The sequence below is a fragment of the Podarcis gaigeae genome, assembly GCF_964106915.1.
Source record: "Podarcis gaigeae genome assembly, chromosome: 9".
Classification (NCBI taxonomy): Eukaryota; Metazoa; Chordata; class Lepidosauria; order Squamata; family Lacertidae; genus Podarcis; species Podarcis gaigeae.
Window position 1 is genome coordinate 20,073,536 of NC_139685.1, and position 22,482 is coordinate 20,096,017.

General features: G+C 43.6%; 1 protein-coding gene and 2 long non-coding RNA genes across 7 annotated transcripts in view; 1 reads left to right on the plus strand and 2 right to left on the minus strand.

Annotated features, from left to right (window-relative positions):
- LOC310852163 overlaps window positions 1–7,563 on the minus strand; it is a 53,289-nt gene extending 45,726 nt beyond the window's left edge. Inside the window, exons 1-2 of the long non-coding RNA XR_014567994.1 lie at window positions 7,076–7,563; window positions 1,590–1,761 (exon numbers count right to left, since the gene is read on the minus strand). This is a non-coding gene — a long non-coding RNA (uncharacterized lncRNA). The remainder of the gene's footprint in view (window positions 1–1,589; window positions 1,762–7,075) is intronic.
- Window positions 1–22,482, minus strand: part of LOC310852180 — a 216,925-nt gene that overhangs the window by 65,049 nt on the left and 129,394 nt on the right. The window lies entirely within an intron of this gene.
- On the plus strand, window positions 472–21,026 carry CHRNA9 (cholinergic receptor nicotinic alpha 9 subunit). 5 transcript variants are annotated; one of them, XM_083755025.1, is made up of 8 exons: window positions 472–1,985; window positions 6,105–6,152; window positions 7,859–8,064; window positions 9,107–9,484; window positions 10,544–10,689; window positions 14,009–14,163; window positions 15,899–16,431; window positions 19,630–21,026. In XM_083755025.1, the coding sequence occupies exons 4-8, from the start codon at window positions 9,427–9,429 to the stop codon at window positions 20,199–20,201; spliced, it is 1,464 nt and encodes a 487-aa protein (XP_083611151.1). In that variant the 5' UTR covers window positions 472–1,985; window positions 6,105–6,152; window positions 7,859–8,064; window positions 9,107–9,426; the 3' UTR covers window positions 20,202–21,026. The 5 variants fall into 5 exon arrangements, with proteins under 5 accessions (XP_083611151.1, XP_083611153.1, XP_083611155.1 ...); XM_083755027.1 differs by having other exon boundaries at window positions 497–662; XM_083755029.1 differs by lacking the exons at window positions 472–1,985; window positions 6,105–6,152 and adding an exon at window positions 7,593–7,741.

Here is a 22,482-nt window from a genome sequence, read left to right on the forward strand (position 1 = left end):
GGGCTACCTTTGAAGGTGACTTGGGATCTACAACTAATCCAGAATGCGGCAGCTAGACTGGTGACTGGGAAGAGTTGCCGAGACCATATAAGACTGGTCCTGAAAGATCTAAATTGGCTCTCAGTACATTTCCAAGCACGATTCAAAGTGTTGGTGCTGACCTTTAAAGCCCTAAACAGCCTTGGCCCTGTATACCTGAAGGAGTTTCTCCACCCCCATCGTTCCACCCAGACACTGAGGTCCAGCTCCGAGGAGATCACCCCCACATCCTTCAAGGCAGGCTAGGGGTCTCCATAGCACAGGATTGGACCATCTGCTTTGCTCTTCTGTCTTGGGCGGCATATCTGGGGTGGGCTGGGAATGTCCCCCCCATCCAAAACCCTGGAGAGCTGCTGCCAGTCACTGCAGGCTAGTGGAAGGATACTGAGCAGCTTGAAGGTGAGCAGAGGGCGACCAGGATGATGAAGGGCCTGGAAACCAAGCCTCGTGAGGAACGGTTGAGGCAGTTAGGTATTTTTAGCCTCGAGGAGGCTGAGAGGAGAGAGGAGAGCCATCTTCCAATATCTGAGGGCTGCAAGAGGGAGCAAGCTTGCTTTCTGCTACTCCAGAGGAGAGGGCAGAAGAGGAGATTCAGACTAAACATTAGGAAGAACTTTCTGATGGTAAGACTCTCTGGGATGGTGGTGGAATCTCCTTCCTTGGAGGCTTTTAAGCAGAGCTTGGGTGCCAATCTGTGAGGGATTCAGCTGCAATTTGGGGAGCATATAGCACCGGCCTACTTTACAGGGTTGTTGTAACCACACAGGGCTGCTGAGCATCCGAAAGTGCCTGACAAATGTTGAGCCTTCCATTTCATTGTGGGGAACAGCTGCAGCACATCAGGAGGCGTCCCTCAACTTCCGTTTTCTCTCTCTCCTGCAGCCAAAGGGGCCGGGCTGGATTACCATATAGGCAGAGTAGGAACTGGCCTATGGGCCCCACACTGTTTAGGGGTTCCACAACAATGGATCAAAATAATATTGATTTGATCTTGAAAAAAAATGACAATCAAGCTTTCTTAGTTCAATGTTATTCCAATGTGTGCACAAGGCCTGCCCCCCGCCCAGATTTTGACCGCCAAGGGGCTTCCACAGGCTTTAATCCAGCACTGCCCAGTGAACGGCCCAGTATATCTGAAGGAGCATCTCCACCCCCATTGTTCAGCTCTACCCCCACCCACTGAGGTCCAGCACCGAGGGCCTTCTTGCGGTTCCCTTGCTGCGAGAAGTGAGGTTACAGGGAACCAGGCAGAGGGCCTTCTTGGTAGTAGCACCCGCCCTGTGGAACACCCTCCCATCAGATGTTGAGGAAATAAACAACTATCTGACTTTTAGAAGACATCTGAAGGGAGCCCTGTTTAGGCAAGTTTTTAATGTTTGATGGTTTCTCGTGTTTTTAATATTTTGTTGGGAGCATCCCAGAGTGGCTGGGGAAACGCAGCAAGATGGACGGCATATAAATAATAATTTCTTTTAAAAAACAACAACGAGATGAGCGCTGCAACCTCGTAGTTGCCTTTGACTGGACTGAACCATCCAGGGGTCCTTTACCTTTTTTATAGTTGAGATTCCTGCATTGCAGAGGTTTAGAAGAGACTCTTGAGATCATTTCCAACCCTACATTCGACGCGTCCTCTCTTTTGCAAATCCTTTTGCGCAGGGATTCTTTTAAATAATGCTTTTTTCTCGTAGAGCGGCACTGACCTGAGTAGCCGCTTCTAACCTGGAAAACAGGAAAGGCAACATTCATTAGTATGGCTCTGTGAGAAATGTATTTGCCACCGCTGTGTGCTGTGTCTTGAGGACACTGAAGCACTCTCTCCTGGATGACGAGGAACCAGTGAACTTCCAGCAGCCAATGGACTAAAGCAGCTGTCATCCCTGCCCACTGGAAACATTAGCTGGGGCTGAATCTTTGCCGGCAGTTTCAGGTAGCAGTATGTGCAGGTAAGGGGTCAGCTGAAAGGTGCGGAGAGTCCTTACTTCAGCCAATCACTAGGCAGAATGGGCAAGCAATATTTCAAAAAGTAAAAAACCAGGAGACCCCAAAAGTTGCTTAGCTTCTTTTAGGAAGACCCCAAAACTGATTAGCTTTTAAAAAAAACAACAACAAAAAACAGAAAAAAACCCATGCTTGCCTAAGATCCAGGACAAAGAACTACCTTTTGGAAATTCCTCCTGGACTTCAATTCCGCCTTTGAAATCCTGGTAATATCCGGACATATGGCAGCCCTATTTAAGATGGCTTCGCCCCTGCAGCCAACTAGCCAGCTAGTGAAAGTTTTTCAAAACAAGTAGGGCTCACACCTATGATTTCCTTAAGTTAAAGTTGTCTAGACCACAGCGGCTGTAATTTCAAGACACCAATTTTGCTTCTTTTAAAACACTTAAATTAGCCAGCCCATTAACCACATTTGGCCCAGTGTAACAAAGAAAACATAATACAACTTGGTTCTTGTTTAAAAAATGCACTATAGTTTTTGTACCCAAATGAAACTCCAGCCAGAATCACTCCATAAAAGTGGCTGAGAAAAGATGAGTCTTTTCAGAAACGGTTTAAATTGTGCAGGGATGGTACTGCAAAAACCAGGACACCCTGAAAGTTGTTGAGCTTCTTTTAGGAAGACCCCCCAGAAACAAAGGGGTTGGGGAATTGGGGTAGAGAACATACTCCCTTTCTTCAATATAAAATGGGCTGTTTTTTGCATCTCTATGCTAGATAAAGTTTTGCCCAAATCTCAAAAGGCTATTCTAGAGTTGGGAAAGTTTCAGAAATGTCCAATCAAAATGATCAAGCAGTTGGTGCAACTCACTCTTAAGGAAAAATGGCAACATCTGGAGGTTTTGGCTTTATCTCAAACATCTTTTTATCAAGGCAACAGCAGAGCAGGTATAATAGCTAAAGGGCAGCCTTTTAACTATAATCCTATTAAGAGCAACAGCAGGTACTGTAATAAAATCAAAGAAGTAGGAGATTACCTCATTCTTATCTAGTTTTTAAGTGCAAAACAACAGAATGACAATTGTGCCCTCTACGTCTAGATATAGCAATTTCTGAGGACTGCTCTCCAGTCTCCTATTTTTTATCAAATGCATAACAGAAATTCAACAAGTTAAGACAATGCAGTTGCTGCATTTCTGCAAACTAGTGAATTTATCCACGCTCAAAAGAACTCTACTAGAAAAATTATAGCAAAGCTAAACAGGATTGCCACTTTTTACATAAAGAATTGCTCATTCAGCATAAACAGAACACGGGCAGAAATTCCTAGGTGAAGCTTTTTAAAAAAATAATAATAATCTGCCTATTACACAGTTTATGTTGAATACTCAATTCATTTTTTAAAAGAATAGGTGAAGTTTATCATGGTTTGAGTGTTGGCATAGGAAAATCTCTGTCTATTGGGTTCTGCCTGCTATGTAGCTATTAAAGGCACAGACTATTTGCATGCAAGCATGCATGTGACAACCCAAAACTTTAAGTTTAGCACCTAGCAGAGGCTATTCTAAGTCAACACAATTCCTTCTGCTTTCTCGTTCTCTCTTAAAACTGACTTAGGGGCTTTCCATCAAGCCTATCTAGCTCTCTCCCCCACACTTCCCGAGTTTTGATAAAGCTCTGAGTAATCTGAAAGATTGCTCATCTCATTTTGACATTTTGGTTGACCCTAACAAAATCCTGCTGTGGCTGCTGGATTTTTCCCAATGGACCTATAATATTGATTTGCATCAAAGAATGCCAAATGTAGCCATCCTTGAGATTATAATTGGAGATAAACTATATTCTACCACCCAAAGCTGAGAATTTATGTCTGATGGGGAGGGGGTAGGATACTTGACATAAACCAATAAGCAATGTGACTTCCATAAAAGTGAACCACCTAAAATGACATAGGAGTGTTTCTCAAACAGTGGGCTGGAAGGCACCAGTGGGTGTCAAATCTCCCATTCCCAGGGAAGGTGAATGAGCAGGGTGGTCACTGAACAATTCCAGGCACATCTGGAGGATGTGGACCATTTGGATCCTTTTCAATTGGGATTCAGGCCTCATCATGGGACTGAAACCACCTTGGTCGTGTTGGTCAATGATCTATGGCAGGCTAGGGACAGAGGTGAAAGCTATTTCCAGATTCTGCTGGAAATCAGTGGCTTTTGATACCACCAACCATGGTATCCTTCTTTTCTTTCCTTTTTAATATTTATTTAAAATTTTCCATTTTATACATTTCAATAATTTTACTATGCTTTTAACATTTCAAAACTCGACTTCCTTCCCCCACTTTCTGTGGTTCCTTAAATTTATTTTTTAGATTTTCTGCATATTCCAAATTAACTTAACTTAATCCTTTATTCATCTACTTTAAATGTATACTCTTATAAAACTGCAGGTTATTACAAGAATCCCACCAATGTTCTTATCGGTTTACAGTTTGTTTGTAAATATTCAACAAACCATTTCCATTCTTTTTAAAAAAGTTTGTTATCTTGATTTATTTCTCTGCTAAATTTCGCTATTTCTCTGTATTCCGCAAGTTTTTGTATCCATTCTTCTTTTGTTGGGACTGTCTAGGGGAGCTAGGGGCACTGTTATACTGTGGTTCCGCTCCTTCCTCCAGGGCCGTGCCCAGAAGGTGATGTTGGGGGTTGGATGTTCGGACCCCTGAGCTCTCACTTGTGGGGCGCCTCAGGGTTCCATCCTCTCCTCCATGCTTTTCAACATCTACATGCAGCCGCTGGGAGAGATCATCAGGGGGTTTGGGCTGGGTGTTCATCAGTATGTGGATGATACCAAGCTTTACCTCGTTTAAATCAGAACCAGTGGGAATGTTGAACATCCTGTGTGAGTGTCTGGAGGCAGTTGGAAGATGGATGGTGGATCATGGATTGAGGTTGAATCCAAACAGAACCGAGGTACCATTTCTGGGGGACAGGGGGCAGGCAGGTATGAGGGATTCCCTGGTCATGAATGGGGTAACCGTGCCCCTAAGGGACCAGGTGTGCAGCCTGGGAGTCATTATGGACTCACAGCTGTTCATGGGTTACTCCTGCATCCAGGGCAGAAGTCTACCAGCTCCACCTAGTACGCTGGCTGAGACCCTACCTGCCTGCGCACTTTCTCAGCAGAGTGGTACATGCTCTGGTTATTTCCTGCTTGGACTACTGCAATGTGCTCTCTGTGGAGCTACCTTTGAAGGTGTCTCAGAAACTACAACTAATCCAGAATGTGGCAGCTAGACTGGTGACTGGGAGCAGTCGCCAGGACCATAACACTGGTCCCAAGGGATCTAGATTGGCTCCCAGTACGTTTCCGAGCACAATCTGAAGTGTTGGTGCTGACCTTCAAAGCCCTAAATGCCCTCAGCCCACTATACCTGAAGGAGCGTCTCCACCCCCACCGTTCCGCCCGACGCTGAGGTCCAGCTCCAAGGGGCTTCTGGTGGTTCCCTCCCTGCGAAAAGTGAAGTTATAGGGAACCAGGCAGAGGGCCTTCACGCTAGTGGCACCCGCTCTGTGGAATGCCCTCCCATCAGATGTCAAACAGATAAATAACTTTATGACTTCTAGAAGACATCTGAAGGCAGTACAGGGAAATTCTTAATGGTTGATGCGTTGTTGTGTTTATAATATTTGGTTGGGAGCTACCCAGAGTGGCTGGGGTAACCCAGTCAGATGGGTAACAGACTGGTGACTAACAACAGCAGCAGCAGCAGCCACAGCAACAGCACTTTCTAATGATGAATGCTTCCATATGACTGTTTATTGTGTATGGGTGTTTATTGCTCTTATTAGTGCAAGTTTTTGTAGTGTCTCCCCATTGCAGTCTTATTTAGGAATAAGTCAAGTTTTAAAGGACTGTGCTACATGTGAAACAACAAACATGCTTGCCTATGAAAAAGACTGCCTCTGTTTCCCTCATGTGTGAAACATTTCAGTTAGGGGATTCTGGTTGAAATCAACCATGCAGATTCAATCTAATTTTAAAGAAATTTGCAGGAGGAGGATTATTCTGTTTCTTTTCTACAGAGTTTGACTGAACTGTGTTTTCTTCTATTCTTTTATAAGCAGGTGTTTCCGGCATAGAAAGAAAAACATCTCTGTGGTTAGACTATTTCCGTTAGTGTATGAACCATTACATTCACCAACCTGCTGCTTTTGCACTAGACTGAACTACGTTTGAGGTCTATATGAAAAATCCAGTGCTTTGAGTTTGAAGTGTATCATCGTAACCCTGTGCCAAGTTTTATTTCTCACCTTTTGGAGACTTCCATGGTTTTCCAACAATAAATGCATCATCATTGTATTTTATTAAAATAGAAGGCATTTGGGTTACCCGGTTTCTGAGCATAGGAGCTCTGCTGGCTCAGTCCACATGCTATTTGCATGGTGACAGAAAACAACTTCTGCCCTGCCCAAAATGTACAGTGGAACCTCAGGTTACGTACCGTCCTCCTTACGAACGCTTTGGGTAATGAGCTCCGCTAACCCGGAAGTAGGTCTCCTGGTAGTGAACTTTGCCCCGGGATGCGAGCGGAAGTCGTGCGCTGGCGGCGTGACAGCAGGAGACCCCATTAGCGAAAATGCGCCGCAGGTTAAGAATAGTGCTTTATTTGATCTTGATCATTGTTTATTTTACAGGTATTGTGACTTTTAACATAGGATCAAATTATTAATATTAATGTCTGATGCTTTATTATTATTATTTATAAATTTTATTTATTTTTGATTATTTATTTATATATTATCTAATATATAAATTATACACACACAAACACACATATATATTTTACCATTCTGTGTATATATGTGTGTGTGTGTATATTGTTTTATTATTATGTTTTATTATGTTAATGTGTGTTGTATGCCGCTCAGAGTGGCTAGGGCAACCCAGCCAGATTCGGGTGGGGTATAAATAAATTATAATAATAATCATCATCATCATAATCAAATCAACCTTTGGAAAGGGCTATATTCTTCGCCAGTGTTTTCCTTGTGGCAAGGAGTTTCACAGCTCAGCTTTCCTGCACCTCAGTACGTACATTTCCTGTGGAGGCACAGCGACTCAGCCTTCCCATCTGAGGCAGGACAAGCCAATAAAACGAAGTCCAATATCCTTCGCGGTCCCTCGAACAGCGCGCGCGCGGAATTCTCCGCTTCCCCTTTTCCCGCATGCGAAGGAAGATTTTGCGCACGCGCGGAGAGGTGGGTTCCCCCCTCCGCCAAGCGAACTCGAGAGGCGACGGCAGCGTGGGCGCATGCGCAGCAAAAGCTCGAGAAGCTCGGCGGCTTTCTGGCGGGAAGCCTCGCGGCGGCGCACACCCCCCCACCCGTCTCCTGCGTGGGAGAGTGCGGCGCGTGATGTCACAGAGCCTGCCCTTCTGCGCCTGCGCTTGGTGGTGGTGGTGACGTGCTGGGTGCTGGCGAGCCGGTTGGTTGGATGGAGGCGGCGCTTTGTTTTAACCCTTTCCTCTGCCGCTTCCCTTGCGCTTGCTGTATCTGAGAGTGGCGAGCGGAGAACCATACGTCCGGATTTCCCCGGACATTTAAACGTTATTTATTTATTCATTTGCGAGCACACGGCCTGCAGATCTTTATGACCTCCTTACTTAAATGTACACCTAAAAGCATATCAAAATCCAGCAGTAGTGGACAGTAGTAGTTGACCTCCTGACGGGTCAGATGTTCCCTTCTCCTCCTGCCAACAGGTAAGCATCAGTAACTCACCTGGTAAGCATCTCTGTTGCACGACAGGAAACCCAGATAACAACTTCTTGCTGGTCTTTCTTTAATGTTTCACATCGGTATCCCTTCCTTCTTGCGAGGGACTTGGCAGTGCCTCGCGACAACGACTCTGCGGGGTAGTACACGATTGGTTCCGATGATCCACAGAACCGCTTTATACCTCCCTGCTGCCTCAAGATGAAAGAAACCAAATGCTGCATGCTCCACTGCTAGATTCTGTGCTTCCAAGATGAATATTCGCCAAAGGATGGTTTGCACCACAAACTAGGCCCCAAATGCAAGACAGGTCATCACTTTTAACCATTTGTCCCTGTTTTCTATTGTTATAGAAATTCTAAGGTCTCAAATATAGGATAAATGTTGGTAATTGCACAAGGTAAACACACATACATAAGTACAGTGCTTTTTTCTGGGTGTACGTATACCCCTAAACATTTTGCGAATAGATGTGGTGTCAAATACATATTTGTGGCCTCATAATGTGTGTAGTGGCCTGATTTAAAAACAGATGCATTTGGCTCGCAAAATATGGATGTACAGCGCTTATATAGATTTCCCATAGATCCTTTATGAATTATGCATACATAAATAACATTCCCTGACACCTAGGAATTTCAGTCTGGGTTATCCCCAACAAAAAGGATTCTTTTTGGGGGGAAAGTAGTTTTAAACATTCCCGCCCCCTCCCCCATTCATTATAAACCATTTCCCAAAACAATTTTACCTTTTTACATGTCCACCACATATGAAAAAAAATTCCCTCAGCTTCTTTACACTTCCAACACATATCTGATTCTCTTTTATAAATCTTAGCCAACCTACTCGGAGTTAAGTACCATTTATGAATCATTTTCGAATAATTCTCTTTCCATGAATAACATGCAGTAAATTTCAGGTCACTTTTCCAGAGTTTTATATCTATTGCCAAGTGTGTCACTGGAGCTTTAACAAACTCCTCTTTTGTTTCCCATTCTAGTAGAAAATTATACATTTTAGACAAAAGTTTATCCTTATTTTGTAAATATAAGCGTAACAACTTTGCAAAAAAAAAAAAAGCGCTCAACAACCTTTACACACCAATATGTTGCCCATTGCCCTTGTCCGTATGGTCAGTAAATCAGTGACACAAGTCATGAGGTGGGGGATACTCCCTAGGAAAAATATTGTAGAAATTATATATTGGCTTGCAAATATGAAAATATAACAATGGAGCCCTTTGGAAGAGGAAGAATCTCTCGGGCAGCTGTATGCGTGGAGGCAGGAGATAGACGGAAAATAGGTGGGAGCAGAGCTGGAGCTGATTCTTACTTTTGTGGTTTTATTTGCAGAGAAGAAATGTGAGCAGCAAGGACTTAGAGGAGTTCTGGCGGAATAGTTTCGTGGTGATATCCCTTCACCTCGTCACCCGGCACGTCATTCTCAGGTTACCAGATCTGTAAGGGCCATGAGAAAACAGAGGGTGACTGATGATCGTTGGAGCTCTAGCAGACGATGCCACCCTGACTATAGCTGCGGGAAGAAGTATGGCAGCGTCTATTGCTTTTATGCTCTCCGTGTGGGGTTGGCCCTGGGAATGAATGTTTTCACCTAGAGAACGGCTTGGAATATACATTTTTGTCTACAGCCAGAGGAGCAAAGCTTCTCCACAATGAAGCTCAGCTTTGCCTTTAGCCTCTCCATGGTTTTCGCAGTGGGAATGCTTCATGGTAAGAGACTTTTTCCATAGCAGGGAGGCATGTTAGGGTTGAAATATGGCAACTCTGCTACAGACTCCCAACAATTTCAGTATGCAGAGATGCAGATGCATAATTTTAATAATTTTAGGGAACTAGGAGGGTGTCACTACATGGCAGTGTAGTCCCATGGAAAGAAACAGAGTTAGCAATGAGGTGGAGGGAACCTTCTTTCATATGTGGTGGACCTGTAAAAGGGTAAAAAAGTATTGGGAAATAATTTATAACGAATTGGAAAAAATGTTTAAAAGCACCTTTCCAAAAAACAACAACCAGAGTCCTTTTCGTTAGAGACAATTCAGATTGAAATTCCCAGGTGTCAAAAAAGGTTATTTATGTATGCCACTACGGTGGTCCGTGTTTTGTTAGCCCCAAAATGGAAAACAGGAGATGTCCCAACCAAAGAAGAATGGCAACTTAAACTGATGGAATATGCGCAGCTTGCAGATCTAATTTATAGAATAAGAGAACAAGAAGAACATCCATTTAAAGAAGATTGGAAAATGTTTATTGAATATAATGGGGGGAAATTGTGTACACTAGAAAACATTGGCAGCAGTAAGATAAATTCAGCAGTGTAAATAAGTTTTGATGGATGTAACAGTGGAATACTGAATGGTTTAGTTTATATAAAATATGCAGGGATTTATGCTATGCAGAATGAACCAAGGAAAGAGAAGAAGGGAAGTCACTGATATTTTAAGGTTGTCTAAATGAATATTCTAAATTGCAAAACAGAAAATTACACACATACACAGAGTATTTTCGAGAGGTGTGAAGAATTCTTTTTTTTAACAATCCCAACCCTGTTATTGAACTACAGTTTCCAGGGTCCCTTGACTTGCAGCTGTTTTACGTTTCTATTGTAGACATGCCACCAAGTGCTTATCAAACTATCCCCATCAACCTTGCCTTTTAAAATGTATAATATACTACTGCAAATATCAAAATTGGCTTGTGTGGCTCTGGAAGTCAGAAGCCAAATAAGTTTACAATGGACGATGTAAAATTGAATATATCTGTTTTATACAGTTGCTAAGGCAGCACAAGGGAAATATGCTCAAATGCTCTTTAATGAGCTCTTTGAAGACTATTCAAATGCTCTCAGACCAGTGGAAGATACAGACAGCGTACTGAATGTCACTCTTCAGATCACTCTCTCCCAAATAAAGGATATGGTAAGTAAAAGAGGTCTATATTCTACAGATGGAAAGCCCCTGATCTTGTCTGTCAAATTTGAATTGCAGAGGCTTAAGGACTTTTGCTTTTATCTTGCTGCTTCTACGTACTTGAAGCATAGCTGTCAACTTACAGATTTGAAAATAAGGGATCAGCAGCCAAAATAAGGGATCAACAATTACTTTGATAAAATACATATTTTGTTGCGTGCAAATGGCTTTAGATACCTATTAGGTCCATAAATTACCATATAGCACATATTCAACACAAAAAAAGCAACAATTTGTTATTGGCAAAGGACAGCTGGACATAGAATGGGCCCCATTACTTTCAGTAGCTTATTTAAGGGACACCATCAATAAGGGACAGCAGCGGGACATGGCGCTGGGATAAGGGACTGTCCCGCCAAATAAGGGATGCTTGACAGCTATGACTTGAAGGAAGACTTTGATATGGCTTGTTTCTCTTTTTCTTTGCTTCTCTGACTCACTGAAAGGAAATTACAGTACAGGCAGAAACTTACATTGGATTTTGTTAGGATCTGTAATGCGCTTGTCATCCTTGAGCTGCCTGGTTTATGGTTCTAACTGCAATACTCTATTTGTTTTTTTAATTATAATTGAACATACATGCTATTGTTATAACCCCCGCCCTAAGACCTTATGACAAAGGGTGACTAAGAAACAGAATAAAAAATTTCCTGTATTAATGTTAGTAATGCACTCTGGTTTTCATTTCCCCATGTAGACAATTAAGACACTTACTCCTTATGATAAGAAGCAGTAGTTGAGCTACAAGTGAGTTACTGTTTTTTGTTACGTGATTATATCAGGCCAACACAAAAATACCGTATTTCTTGCTCTATAAGACTCACTTTTTCCCTCCTAAAAAGTAAGGGGAAATGTGTGTGCGTCTTATGGAGCGAATACAGGCTGCGCAGCTATCCCAGAAGCCAGAACAGCAAGAGGGATTGCTGCTTTCACTGCATAGCGATCCCTCTTGCTGTTCTGGCTTCTGAGATTCGGAATATTTTTTTTTCTTGTTTTTCTCCTCCAAAAACTAGGTGCGTCTTGTGGTCTGGTGCGTCTTATAGAGCGAAAAATACGGTATATATTGATCACAATCTAAAGAGGATTCTCTCTGCCCCGTTTGCCCCATATCCCTTCCCTGGGGTGCAATCTGAGAAGAATATGGGTATTCTAATTATATCAGTGGGGCAGATTGTGGAACTCCTTCCCTTTTTTCTCAGTTAGTCATGCCTACATCCTGTTGAAATCAGTGTGTCAGGGGAGCTCAGTAAACCTAGCCCAAACTTTGCCAACCTGGTCCCTTTCGGATGTTTTGAACCACAACTCCTATCAGCCTCACCCTAGTTGCAGTCCAAGACAAAAAGCAAAATCTGACTTAAGCAAAGCAATATATATGACTGAAGATACGGCTGAGCTCTGGCTCCTCTGTGTGATGCGTTTTTATGAACACCAAAAAATGTAAGCAGACCACAAAGGTCTTTGCAGATGCATATTTTAATAATTCCAGGAAACTAGGACTGCTGCAGCCACCCACTGTGTCGATGCATGATGGAAAACTGCCATCATGACGTGACAAAGAAAGCACAATCTATAATTATGTCACTGAGGTTCTAACTATGTCAACTATTCTGTGAATCAGCTCTGTGTGCTGCCACAGAGCAGTACATTCACTTTTAGATCTACAGCATGTTCCAAAATAACCTTCTGGATGTGTTGACTTGCAGACATGTTCGTGCGAGAAGCTTTAGCTGATTGTCAAAGCACATGCAAAATGCCCCAGGTTTAATCCTGGACATCTCCTTTTTTATTAGTTTTTTATTTATATTTTTCAATTTTACACATTTCTTTAGTTTTACAATCAATTTAACATTTCCAAATTTTGTCTTCCTTCCCCCTCTTTCTATGGTTCCTTAAATTATTATTATTTATATCTTCTGCATTTCCAAGTTTGTTTAACTTGCTCATTTATTTATCTGCTATAAATATATACTCTTATAAAACTGCAGATTATTACATTAATCCTGCCAATGTTCTTATGTGTTTACAATTTATCTGCAAATATTCAATAAACAATTTCCCTTCTTTTATAAAAAGTTTGTTATCTTGATTTCTTTTTCTTCTGGTAAGTTTGCCATTTCTGCATATTCCATAAGTTTTTGTATCCGTTCTTCTTTTTCTGGGACTTCTGCTTCTTTCCGCTTTGGGCCAAGTAACATTCTTGCTGCTATAATAGCATACATAAATCAATTTCTATACAATTTAGGTAGTTCTTTCCCTATAATTCCCCAAAGAAAAGCTTCTGGATTATGGTTTTTATAAAAGTTATTTTGAACATCCTTTTCAATTCATTATATATCATTTCCCAATAAATTTTAACCTTACTGCAAGACTACCACATATGATAAAAAGAACCTTCTTTCTCTTTACATTTCCAGCATGGGTTTGATTTAGATTTATACATTTTTGCCAGTTTGCTTGGAGTTAGATACATCATTGATTTATCATTTTCATATCATTTTCTCTTAAACCATTTGTTGTTGTTGTTTAGTTGTTTAGTCGTGTCCGACTCTTCGCAACCCCATGGACCAGAGCACGCCAGGTACTCCTGTCTTCCACTGCCTCCCGCAGTTTGGTCAAACTCATGCTGGTAGCTTCGAGAACACTGTCCAACCATCTCGTCCTCTGTTGTCCCCTTCTCCTTGTGCCCTCCATCTTTCCCAGCATCAGGGTCTTTTCCAGCGAGTCTTCTCTTCTCATGAGGTGGCCAAAGTATTGGAGCCTCAGCTTCACAATCTGTCCTTCCAGTGAGCACCCAGGGCTGATTGCCTTCAGAATGGATAGGTTTGATCTTCTTGCAGTCCATGGGACTCTCAAGAGTCTCCTCCAGCACCAGAATTCAAAAGCATCCATTCTTCGGCGATCAGCCTTCTTTATGGTCCAGCTCTCACTTCCATACATCACTAAATTTTATATCCATATTCCACAATCATTCTCACACTTCCATATCTGTTATGAGCGATATCTATTGCTAATCCTGGACATCTCCAGACAGGACTTTGAGATACTGTTTTTCAAGGGAGCGCAACCTATGGCTCCTTACATGTTTTTGGGTTCTCATCTCCCATCATCCTCAGCCAGCATAGCCCATTGTCAAGGATGATGGGAGTTGTAGTCCAGAAATACCTGGAGGGCCACAGGTTGCCCACCCTTGGGGTGGACAATATATGGTCTGATTCTGTATAAGACTGCTTCCTATGTTCCTAAGTTTAGGCCTCCTGTCATATTCCAGGATGAGAGAAACCAAATTTTGACCGCCTACCTATGGATCCGACAAACGTGGTATGATGCCTATTTGAAGTGGGACAAGGATGAATATGATGGGCTGGATTCTATCCGAATCCCCAGCAATCTGGTATGGAGACCAGACATTGTCCTTTATAACAAGTAAGTCTGGCCCGGGAAGGTTTCTTACAAATGTGCAAGCAAGAATCTGGCGCTATGCTTATTTATCTATTCATTGGTGGGGGAAGTGAAGGATCTGGGGCCAGCTTGCAGAGAGAAGTTGCCTGGGGGAAATGATAGAAGTGTACCTTATGTAAATGGCATCCATTTTGCAGTTGGGAAGAGGTGACCGCCAGGTATTTGGGAACACAAATTGGCCGGCAAAAAGTAGTTCTAGTTTCAAATGATCTTGTGAGCTTAGGGCCAACAAGCCACCTACGGTCACCTTTCATCTGGTTGAATGATCAACATGAAATCTTCCCTTGCCCCAAGCTTTTATTTCCTTTGATGGGAAATCTAGGTTATTTCACAACACTTGTGTTACTTCCATCAGACATCTCTAGTCACCGGGTAGGTTGTTGACACATAAAATATTTTCTCTTTCATCTACGTAAGAAAAAGGATGTGAAAATTGCACGTGCCTATACCGAAAGGTGTTTGAATGCCACAGTTTCAAAAGTGCTAAGGAAAAGCTCTCTCATGCTCTGGCAGACAGCCAGGCATGTCATGTTTTGAATCTGTTTGTGAAGGTAGCTCAATGACAATTCACACACTGGCCATTTCATTCCGATATTGACTTTTGAGTAAAGTCATTCAGAAGGTATTCAAACTCTAAACACCTTTAAAGTATATATTATATTTTATGTGGGCAGTATGTTGTTGATGTTATCCTTAGTATTTATGAAACATAATTAGAATCACAGAATGGTAGAGTTGGAAGGGACACCAACGGTCATCTAGCCCAACCCCCTGCAATTCAGGAATCTCAACTAATACATCCATGGCAGATGGCCATCCAACCTCAGCTTAAAACCCTCTCACGTAAAAGTGAAATGTGGTTGCTTGTTCAGCTTCATACATCTTCAATCAATTTAAAAAATCTGCTATTAAGCACATTTAAAACTGTGGTTCTGCCTTTCACACATGCAGCTCACAGTGGGACAGAGGCTCAAAAGCACTTTACGCAAGATGTGTGAAGCCTGCTTTAGTAAAATTGTAGGTGAGCTGAGATGTGAACTGGGAGCTTGTGGCTTCCATCCCCTTCAAGCCTGTCTTGTGCTGTTACAACAACAACAACAACAACAACAACAACAACAACAACAACAATAATAATAATAATAATAATTATTATTATTATTATTATTATTATTTTATTTGTACCCTGGTCATCTGGCTGGGTTTCCCCAGCCACTCTGGGCGGCTTCCACAAAGACCAAAAATACACTAAGATGTCACACATTAAAAACTTCCCTAAACAGGGCTGCCTTAAGATGTCTTCTGAATGTTAGGTAGTTGTTAGGTAGTTGGGAGGGCGTTCCACAGGGCGGGCGCCACTACAGAGAAGGCCCTCTGCCTGGTTCCCTGTAGCTTTGCTTCTCGCAATGAGGGAACCACCAGAAGGCCCTCGGCGCTGGACCTCAGCGTCCGGGCAGAACAATGAGGGTGGAGACGCTCCTTCAGGTATACTGGGCCAAGGCCTTTTAGGGCTTTAAAGGTCAACACCAACACTTTGAATTGTGCTCGGAAACGTACTGGGAGTTATGGGAGGGTGGTGCTGTGGTCTAAACCACTGAGCCTCTTGGGCTTGCCAATCTGAAGGTTGGCGGTTCGAATCCCTGTGACAAGGTGATTTATCTGTATATACTTATTGTTTTATATGGTGTTGTTGTTGTTTTAGGGCTGATGATGACTTTTCCGAGCCGGTGAACACTAACATTGTATTGAGGCATGATGGCAAGATTACTTGGGATTCACCGGCTATAACAAAAAGCTCATGTGTGGTGGATGTATCTTACTTCCCCTTCGATAGCCAGGAGTGCAACCTAACCTTTGGCTCTTGGACCTACAATGGTAATCAGGTAGATATTTTCAATTCTTTAGACAGCGGCGACCTCTCAGACTTTATAGAAGACGTGGAGTGGGAGATTCACGGCATGCCGGCTGTTAGGAATGTGATAACCTATGGCTGCTGCTCAGAGCCTTATCCAGATGTTACATTCACCCTTATTTTGAAAAGGAAATCATCTTTCTATATATTTAACCTGCTGCTTCCTTGTCTGTTGATATCTTTTCTGGCTCCACTGGGATTCTACCTCCCAGCAGACTCTGGAGAAAAAGTGTCTCTGGGGGTCACTGTTCTGCTTGCCCTGACCGTGTTTCAGCTAATGGTTGCGGAGAGCATGCCTCCTTCTGAAAATGTGCCCTTGATCGGTAGGTATCTGAGCATTTATGCTTTTTATGTAATTGAGCTGTGAAGGGTCCATTATTTGATGATGTTGTTGCCTCTATGGAGCAAGCCAGCCCCTCCAGAATAAAGTGGTACCTTGGTTCTCGAACTTACGTAATCCATTCCAGGAGTCTGTTCGGCTCATGAACCCATTCAAAAACCAAGGCGTGTCTTCTGATTGGCTGTAGGAGCTTCCTGCGCTCAAGCGGAAGCTGCCTCGGATGTTCGGCTTCTGAAAAATGTTCACAAACTGGAACACTTACTTCCGGGTTTGCGACGCTCGGTAGCCGATTTGTTCGACAACTAAGCCGTTCGAGAACCAAGGTACCACTGTATGTGATGACACCGAACTCACTTCCTTTGCTGTAACTCAAAGCCAAACATAGTCTTTGGGCTAAGATGTCACGAACCTTTCATACAATAAATAAACTTACATATCCAATTCATTTTCCCTTATTGGATACAATGTGGCAAAACTTAGCTTAAATCCCATTGATTTTGATGGTTCTACTTTAAGCAAGATTTAGTCTGTGCTATGCATTTAAGGGACGCGGGTGGCGCTGTGGGTAAAACCTCAGCGCCTAGGACTTGCCGATCATCAGGTAGGCGGTTCGAATCCCCGCGGCGGGGTGCGCTCCCATTTCTCAGTCCCAGCGCCTGCCAACCTAGCAGTTCGAAAGCACCCCCGGGTGCAAGTAGATAAATAGGGACTGCTTACTAGCAGGAAGGTAAACGGTGTTTCCGTGTGCTGCGCTGGCTCACCAGATGCAGCTTGTCATGCTGGCCACGTGACCGGGAAGTGTCTGCGGACAGCGCTGGCCCCCGGCCTCTTAAGTGAGTTGAGCGCACAACCCAAGAGTCGGACACGACTGGCCCGTACGGGCAGGGGTACCTTTACTTTACCTTTATGCATTTATTTAAGTTCCTCAAATGTGACATAATCCTAACATTTGGTACAATGCATTGCAAAATAACAATCACGTATTTAATGGGATAATTATCCCAACAAGTCCAGCTATGATGGGGGGGCTGCAGAGGATGCATCTGAGCCGATATAGGATAAGAAATAAAACTCAGTCCTGCCTTCTTCCTGATCCCCTGTGTTTGCCCTTGCAGAGCTGGTGGTGCTTTATCAGAATGCCTAAGGTGCATCCTGAAATGAAAACTTTAGGGCTATGAAGTAGGGATTCCGTCCCCAGGAGGTGGGTTGCCTGGTGCCAACCTAGGTATCTTTTAGGTACTGGGAGTTGGAGTCAACTAAGTTGTTCTGCTACTGGAAGTCGGCCCAAGGATTCAAATTAGTGCACTGGGACTTCCCCATCTCCCTCACAATTTCTCCTACCTCACCCAAATCCACTCTGAAGGATTCGAAGAATCCTCAGATTGGCGCATAGCGTTGCCAGATGGGACAATTGTCATAGCGCAACATTGAGTTCAACTCTGGGCAAAGACTCTTTCTGTGCTGTTGCTTGTTGTATGCTATTTGTCTTAGCATGCTTTACAGTGCTTTGGAAGTATTGATGAAGGGCAATATTGATTTTGTAGAAAACCAACCAACCGGGTCTAGCTGGTCACTTTTGGAGACAGAGTGATGAACGAAGAGCCCTTTCATTTGATGCCATAAGGCAATTTTTGTGCAAGTGATAGTTCACATATGGACAGATTCCCTAGACTTAAAAGGAAATGTGGTCCTTTCAATGATGTTAATGTCTTGTAATAAGGTAAAGGTAAAGGGACCCCTGACCATTAGGTCCAGTCATGACCGACTCTGGGGTTGCGGCGCTCATCTCGCTTTATTGGCCAAGGGAGCCGGCGTACAGCTTCCGGGTCATGTGGCCAGCATGACTAAGCCGCTTCTGGCGAACCAGGGCAGCGCACGGAAATGCTGTTTACCTTCCTGTTGTAGTGGTACCTATTTATCTACTTGCACTTTGACATGCTTTCGAACTGCTAGGTTGGCAGGAGCAGGTACCGAGCAACGGGAGCTCACCCCGTCGCGGGGATTCAAACCGCCAACCTTCTGATTGGCAAGTCCTAGGCTCTGTGGTTTAACCCACAGCGCCACCCGCGTCTTGTAATGATGTCCACCAAATTCATTGCCAGCTCTGGTTGTCATGAACATGATCGTAACATTGGATTCTGCTTAGAAACATTCTGATATGGGGCCAGATTCAGCTACCTGGTCCTCCTAGTGAAAGCCCACACAAGGACTTCTGCTAGCACAATGGGGCATTCCCCTCTCCAAGTGCCTCTGGGGACGGGGTCAGGAGATCCATTAGAACAGTACTCAGATGGAGAAAAGGGGAGTTTGTTTTGTTGGGCCAGCAGAGATGCTTTCACAGAAGGAAAGGTAAAATGGGTGGCGGGTGATGTTGTGCTCTAAACCACTGAGGCTCTTGGGCAGGCATAGGCAAACTCCAGCCCTCCAGATGTTTGGGACTACAATTCCCACCATCCCTGACCACTGGTCCTGTTAGCTAGGGATGATGGGAATTGTAGCCCAAACATCTGGAGTGCCAGAGTTTGCCTATGCCTGCTCCTGGGCTTGCCAATCAGAAGGTCGGCGGTTCGAATCCCTGCGACGGGGTGAGCTCCTGTTGCTCTGTCCCAGCTCCTGCCAACCTAGCAGTTCGAAAGCACACCAGTGCAAGTAGATAAATAGGTACTTCTGTGGTGGGAAGGTAAATGGCATTTGGCGCGGTGTTCCGTCATGCCAGAAGCGGTTTAGTCCTGCTGGCCACATGAACCGGAAAGCTGTCTGTGGACAAACACTGGCTCCCTCGGCCTGAAAAGCAAGATGAGCGCCACAACCCCATAGTCACCTTTGACTGGACTTAACTGTCCAGGGGTCCTTTACCCTTTACCCTTTTTTTACCACAGAAGAAACCATGTCCTGGGATAGCTCAGAGCATGAGACTCTTAATCTCAGGGTTCAAGCCCAACGTTGGGTGAAGCTTCCTGTATTGCAGGGGGTTGGACTAAATGACCCTTGTGTTCCCTTCCAGTCCTACAGTTCTATGATTTTGTGACACTATACCACTTTGAGCTCCTTGGAGGAAAGGGACAAAAACGTAATAAAATAAGCAATAAACATTTAGAACTGCGCAATGTTGAATTCCTCCCATGATTGCTTGTTGTCGTTAATTCAAGCATTTGAGCCGTCTTTTCCCCTCACCTCATAGGTAAATATTACATTGCTACTATGACAATGATCACAGCATCCACAGCACTGACCATCATTATAATGAATATCCATTACTGTGGATCAGGAGCCAAGCCTGTCCCACAGTGGGCGAGAGTGGTCATCTTGGACTACATGTCAAAGATCTTCTTCGTTTATGACGTTGGCGAAAACTGCACAAGTTTGCAACGTGTCAAAGAGCGGGACCCAAAGGTGGAAAAGATGAACAGCGCTTGTCGAAAAGACCAAGACATATACGAAGGGGCGAGGAGGCCACTTGCCAAGATCCAACATGGCGGCTGCGACCTCAAAAAGAAGCCCCCAGATGACGTTTGTGACGGCAGTGGAGTCCCGGGTGAAAATGCCAGGGATATTGTTAGTTGCTGTTCCTGCTACAGAATCCTGATCAAGAATATTGAGTATATCGCTAGCTGCGTGAGACGCCACAAAGCCAACCACGCCAAAGGAGTGGAGTGGAAGAAGGTAGCCAAAGTGATGGACAGATTCTTCATGTGGATCTTTTTCATCATGGTCTTTTTCATGAGCGTTTTGGTCATTGGCAAAGCACTTTAAGGAGAAATGCAACCAGGGCCGCATATTCCTCAAGCGCCCCCATGTTATATTAAAAGAGCTTCGCCCGTGATGAAAGTGGATGACGTGTCTCCCCCAACCCTAGAACTTCATTCTTATCGAGTCTTCTCCAATTCCACATGGGGGCAAAACATGTGCTTTCAGGATGAAGGTCTGCGATCTGAACCACACCTGACTTGGAAATAAACTGCACGGTACTTCCTTCCAAGTAAATGAGTACAGAACAAAAGTGCATATGTTTATAGTTTTCCCTACTGTGATGGACATTTCCTGAAAGGAAGAAAGGAACTATAGAAGTCCAATTATCTCCAACAAAAACCAGTTTGGTCAAGGACAGAGTCTTAGACCTGGATCAAGGAGGCTGATCTCTATATGTACCTGTCTGTCTGTCTGTCTGTCTGTCTGTCTGTCTGTCTGTCTATTTCTCTCTCTCTCTCTCTCTCTCTCTCCTTCACTGAGCTTGTTAGATGGTTTCGTGCAAGTTTCTATCCCTCATTCTCTCTCGGTTTCGTGCAAGTCCCTATCTCATTCTCTCTCGCGGTGGTGGTCAGGATAAAATTAGATGACTGTACGTTAAGCTCGAGCTCATTGGAGAGAGCAGGTCTGATAAATACCATAATGAATTCTTGCATTGAGTGGGTTCTATGATTCTATTATTGTACATATCCACATTCATCAGCTTGACATCTCATCGTCCAATATTGATAGCTATGAAAGATGCTTAGATTAATCTTGTCTCTTGCCCCTTGTTACTTGTTTGTATGGTTAATGTAAAAAATAAACATAATAAAAAGCAATGCCTTTTAAACCAGCAACCTTTTGAAATTTTATAGATTTAAGGTTAACTTTTAAACTAACTTAGCTTGCAACATCGAACTCCTTTAAAAAATTTTTTGGTCCTGCTTGAATTTGTCTAGCTCTTTCTTTCATTCTTTTCCTTTGTTCTCTGCTGTCCTTTCCCCTTTCCCCTCTCTCTATTCTTTTTTCATTTTTCTCCTTCTGCCTCTCTCCAGATCATGGAGAGTGGCAACTCATGTGCAACCCAACATGTGTGAGGGTGCAACCCACGAGTATTTAAAGTGAATTATGTAATGTGACTGTAGAAGTGCCATATTCCTAAAATCTTGTTTTGTGTGTGTCCAACTTGTTTTGTGTGGCTTTTAATTCCTCCTGTGCTATTTGCAGGACAAAAACCTGGAAATGTGTGTTTGCCTATTACATGGAGCCCATTCAATGAATTCAGGTTTTATTACTGCAGCATGCTGCAAATTTGCCGATGCAGCCAGTTTATGCAGTCATAAACTGATGCCGTTAAGTATTTCCATTCAGCCAAATAAGGTACCTGTGTTGTAGGTTTGGAAACCCTGATATTCTAGACAGACAAATTCAGGGTGGCACTGAAAAGAGATCGCAGTCCAGAGGTCATGCGATAAAACTCATTTTCATAATTGTTGTAGCTAATGGGGAGCACGCTGGCAAAGCTGTCATTTAAGATGCCGTGGAATCCAACCGAGCTTGCAAAGCTATGCCTTTGTCATTGTCGTTTGTCCCTTCTACCCCACCCAAGATCTCTTCGGAGGTAGGCGATCTTGGACGATCGTATAAATGAAACATAGAATCTGTAATGGTAGGCTTGGCCTTTGTGCAGAATAATTAAAGATGTAACTGTATCGGGACACTCATGTATAATGCAAGCCCCAAAGGACAGGTCGGATGTTAAAGGAGCATGCGGCGAAGGGCCACATTGAGTGCAAACTTATCGATTACAAGGGGTTGAAAAATACCCACTTTCCTCTTTCACAAAGAGGTATGAACCTTGAAACGGGCATACCACAACCAAGAGGCGTTTATAACTGGCCACGTGGGTACAAAGCAAGCCTATCACTTTTCCTAATACCGCAGGAGGCATCAGTAGGATACTGATTTTTATAACAAAATGAGTCGGGGTGCTTCTTCTTCTTTGGCGATTCCTCGTAGCCGAGTAAGATTGTCTTCCATGAACACGGTTTTAAGAGTGAGTCCATACGTGACTGTGGGGGCCAATTCTGGATCCACACATCCTTCCACAGTGGGGACATAGTTTCTGGGCAGGAGTTGATCACGGTGAGGGCTTGCCAAGCATGCCTTCCTCTTAGCACGTTTCTCCCTTTTGTCCTCAGTTCAAGCATCTTCAAAGTCCATGACACCTTTGGTAAAGGCTGTTCTCCAGTTGGAGCTCTTGCAGGCAAGTGTTTCCCAGTTGTCGGTGTTTATACTACATTTT

Coding starts and splice junctions, on each gene's coding strand:
- CHRNA9 (XM_083755025.1), top strand. CDS start 9,427: ATGAAGCTCAGCTTTGCCTTTAGCCTCTCCATGGTTTTCGCAGTGGGA. Junction 9,485..10,543: donor CGCAGTGGGAATGCTTCATG/GTAAGAGACTTT, acceptor TGTTTTATACAG/TTGCTAAGGCAGCACAAGGG. Junction 16,432..19,629: donor TGAAAATGTGCCCTTGATCG/GTAGGTATCTGA, acceptor CTCACCTCATAG/GTAAATATTACATTGCTACT.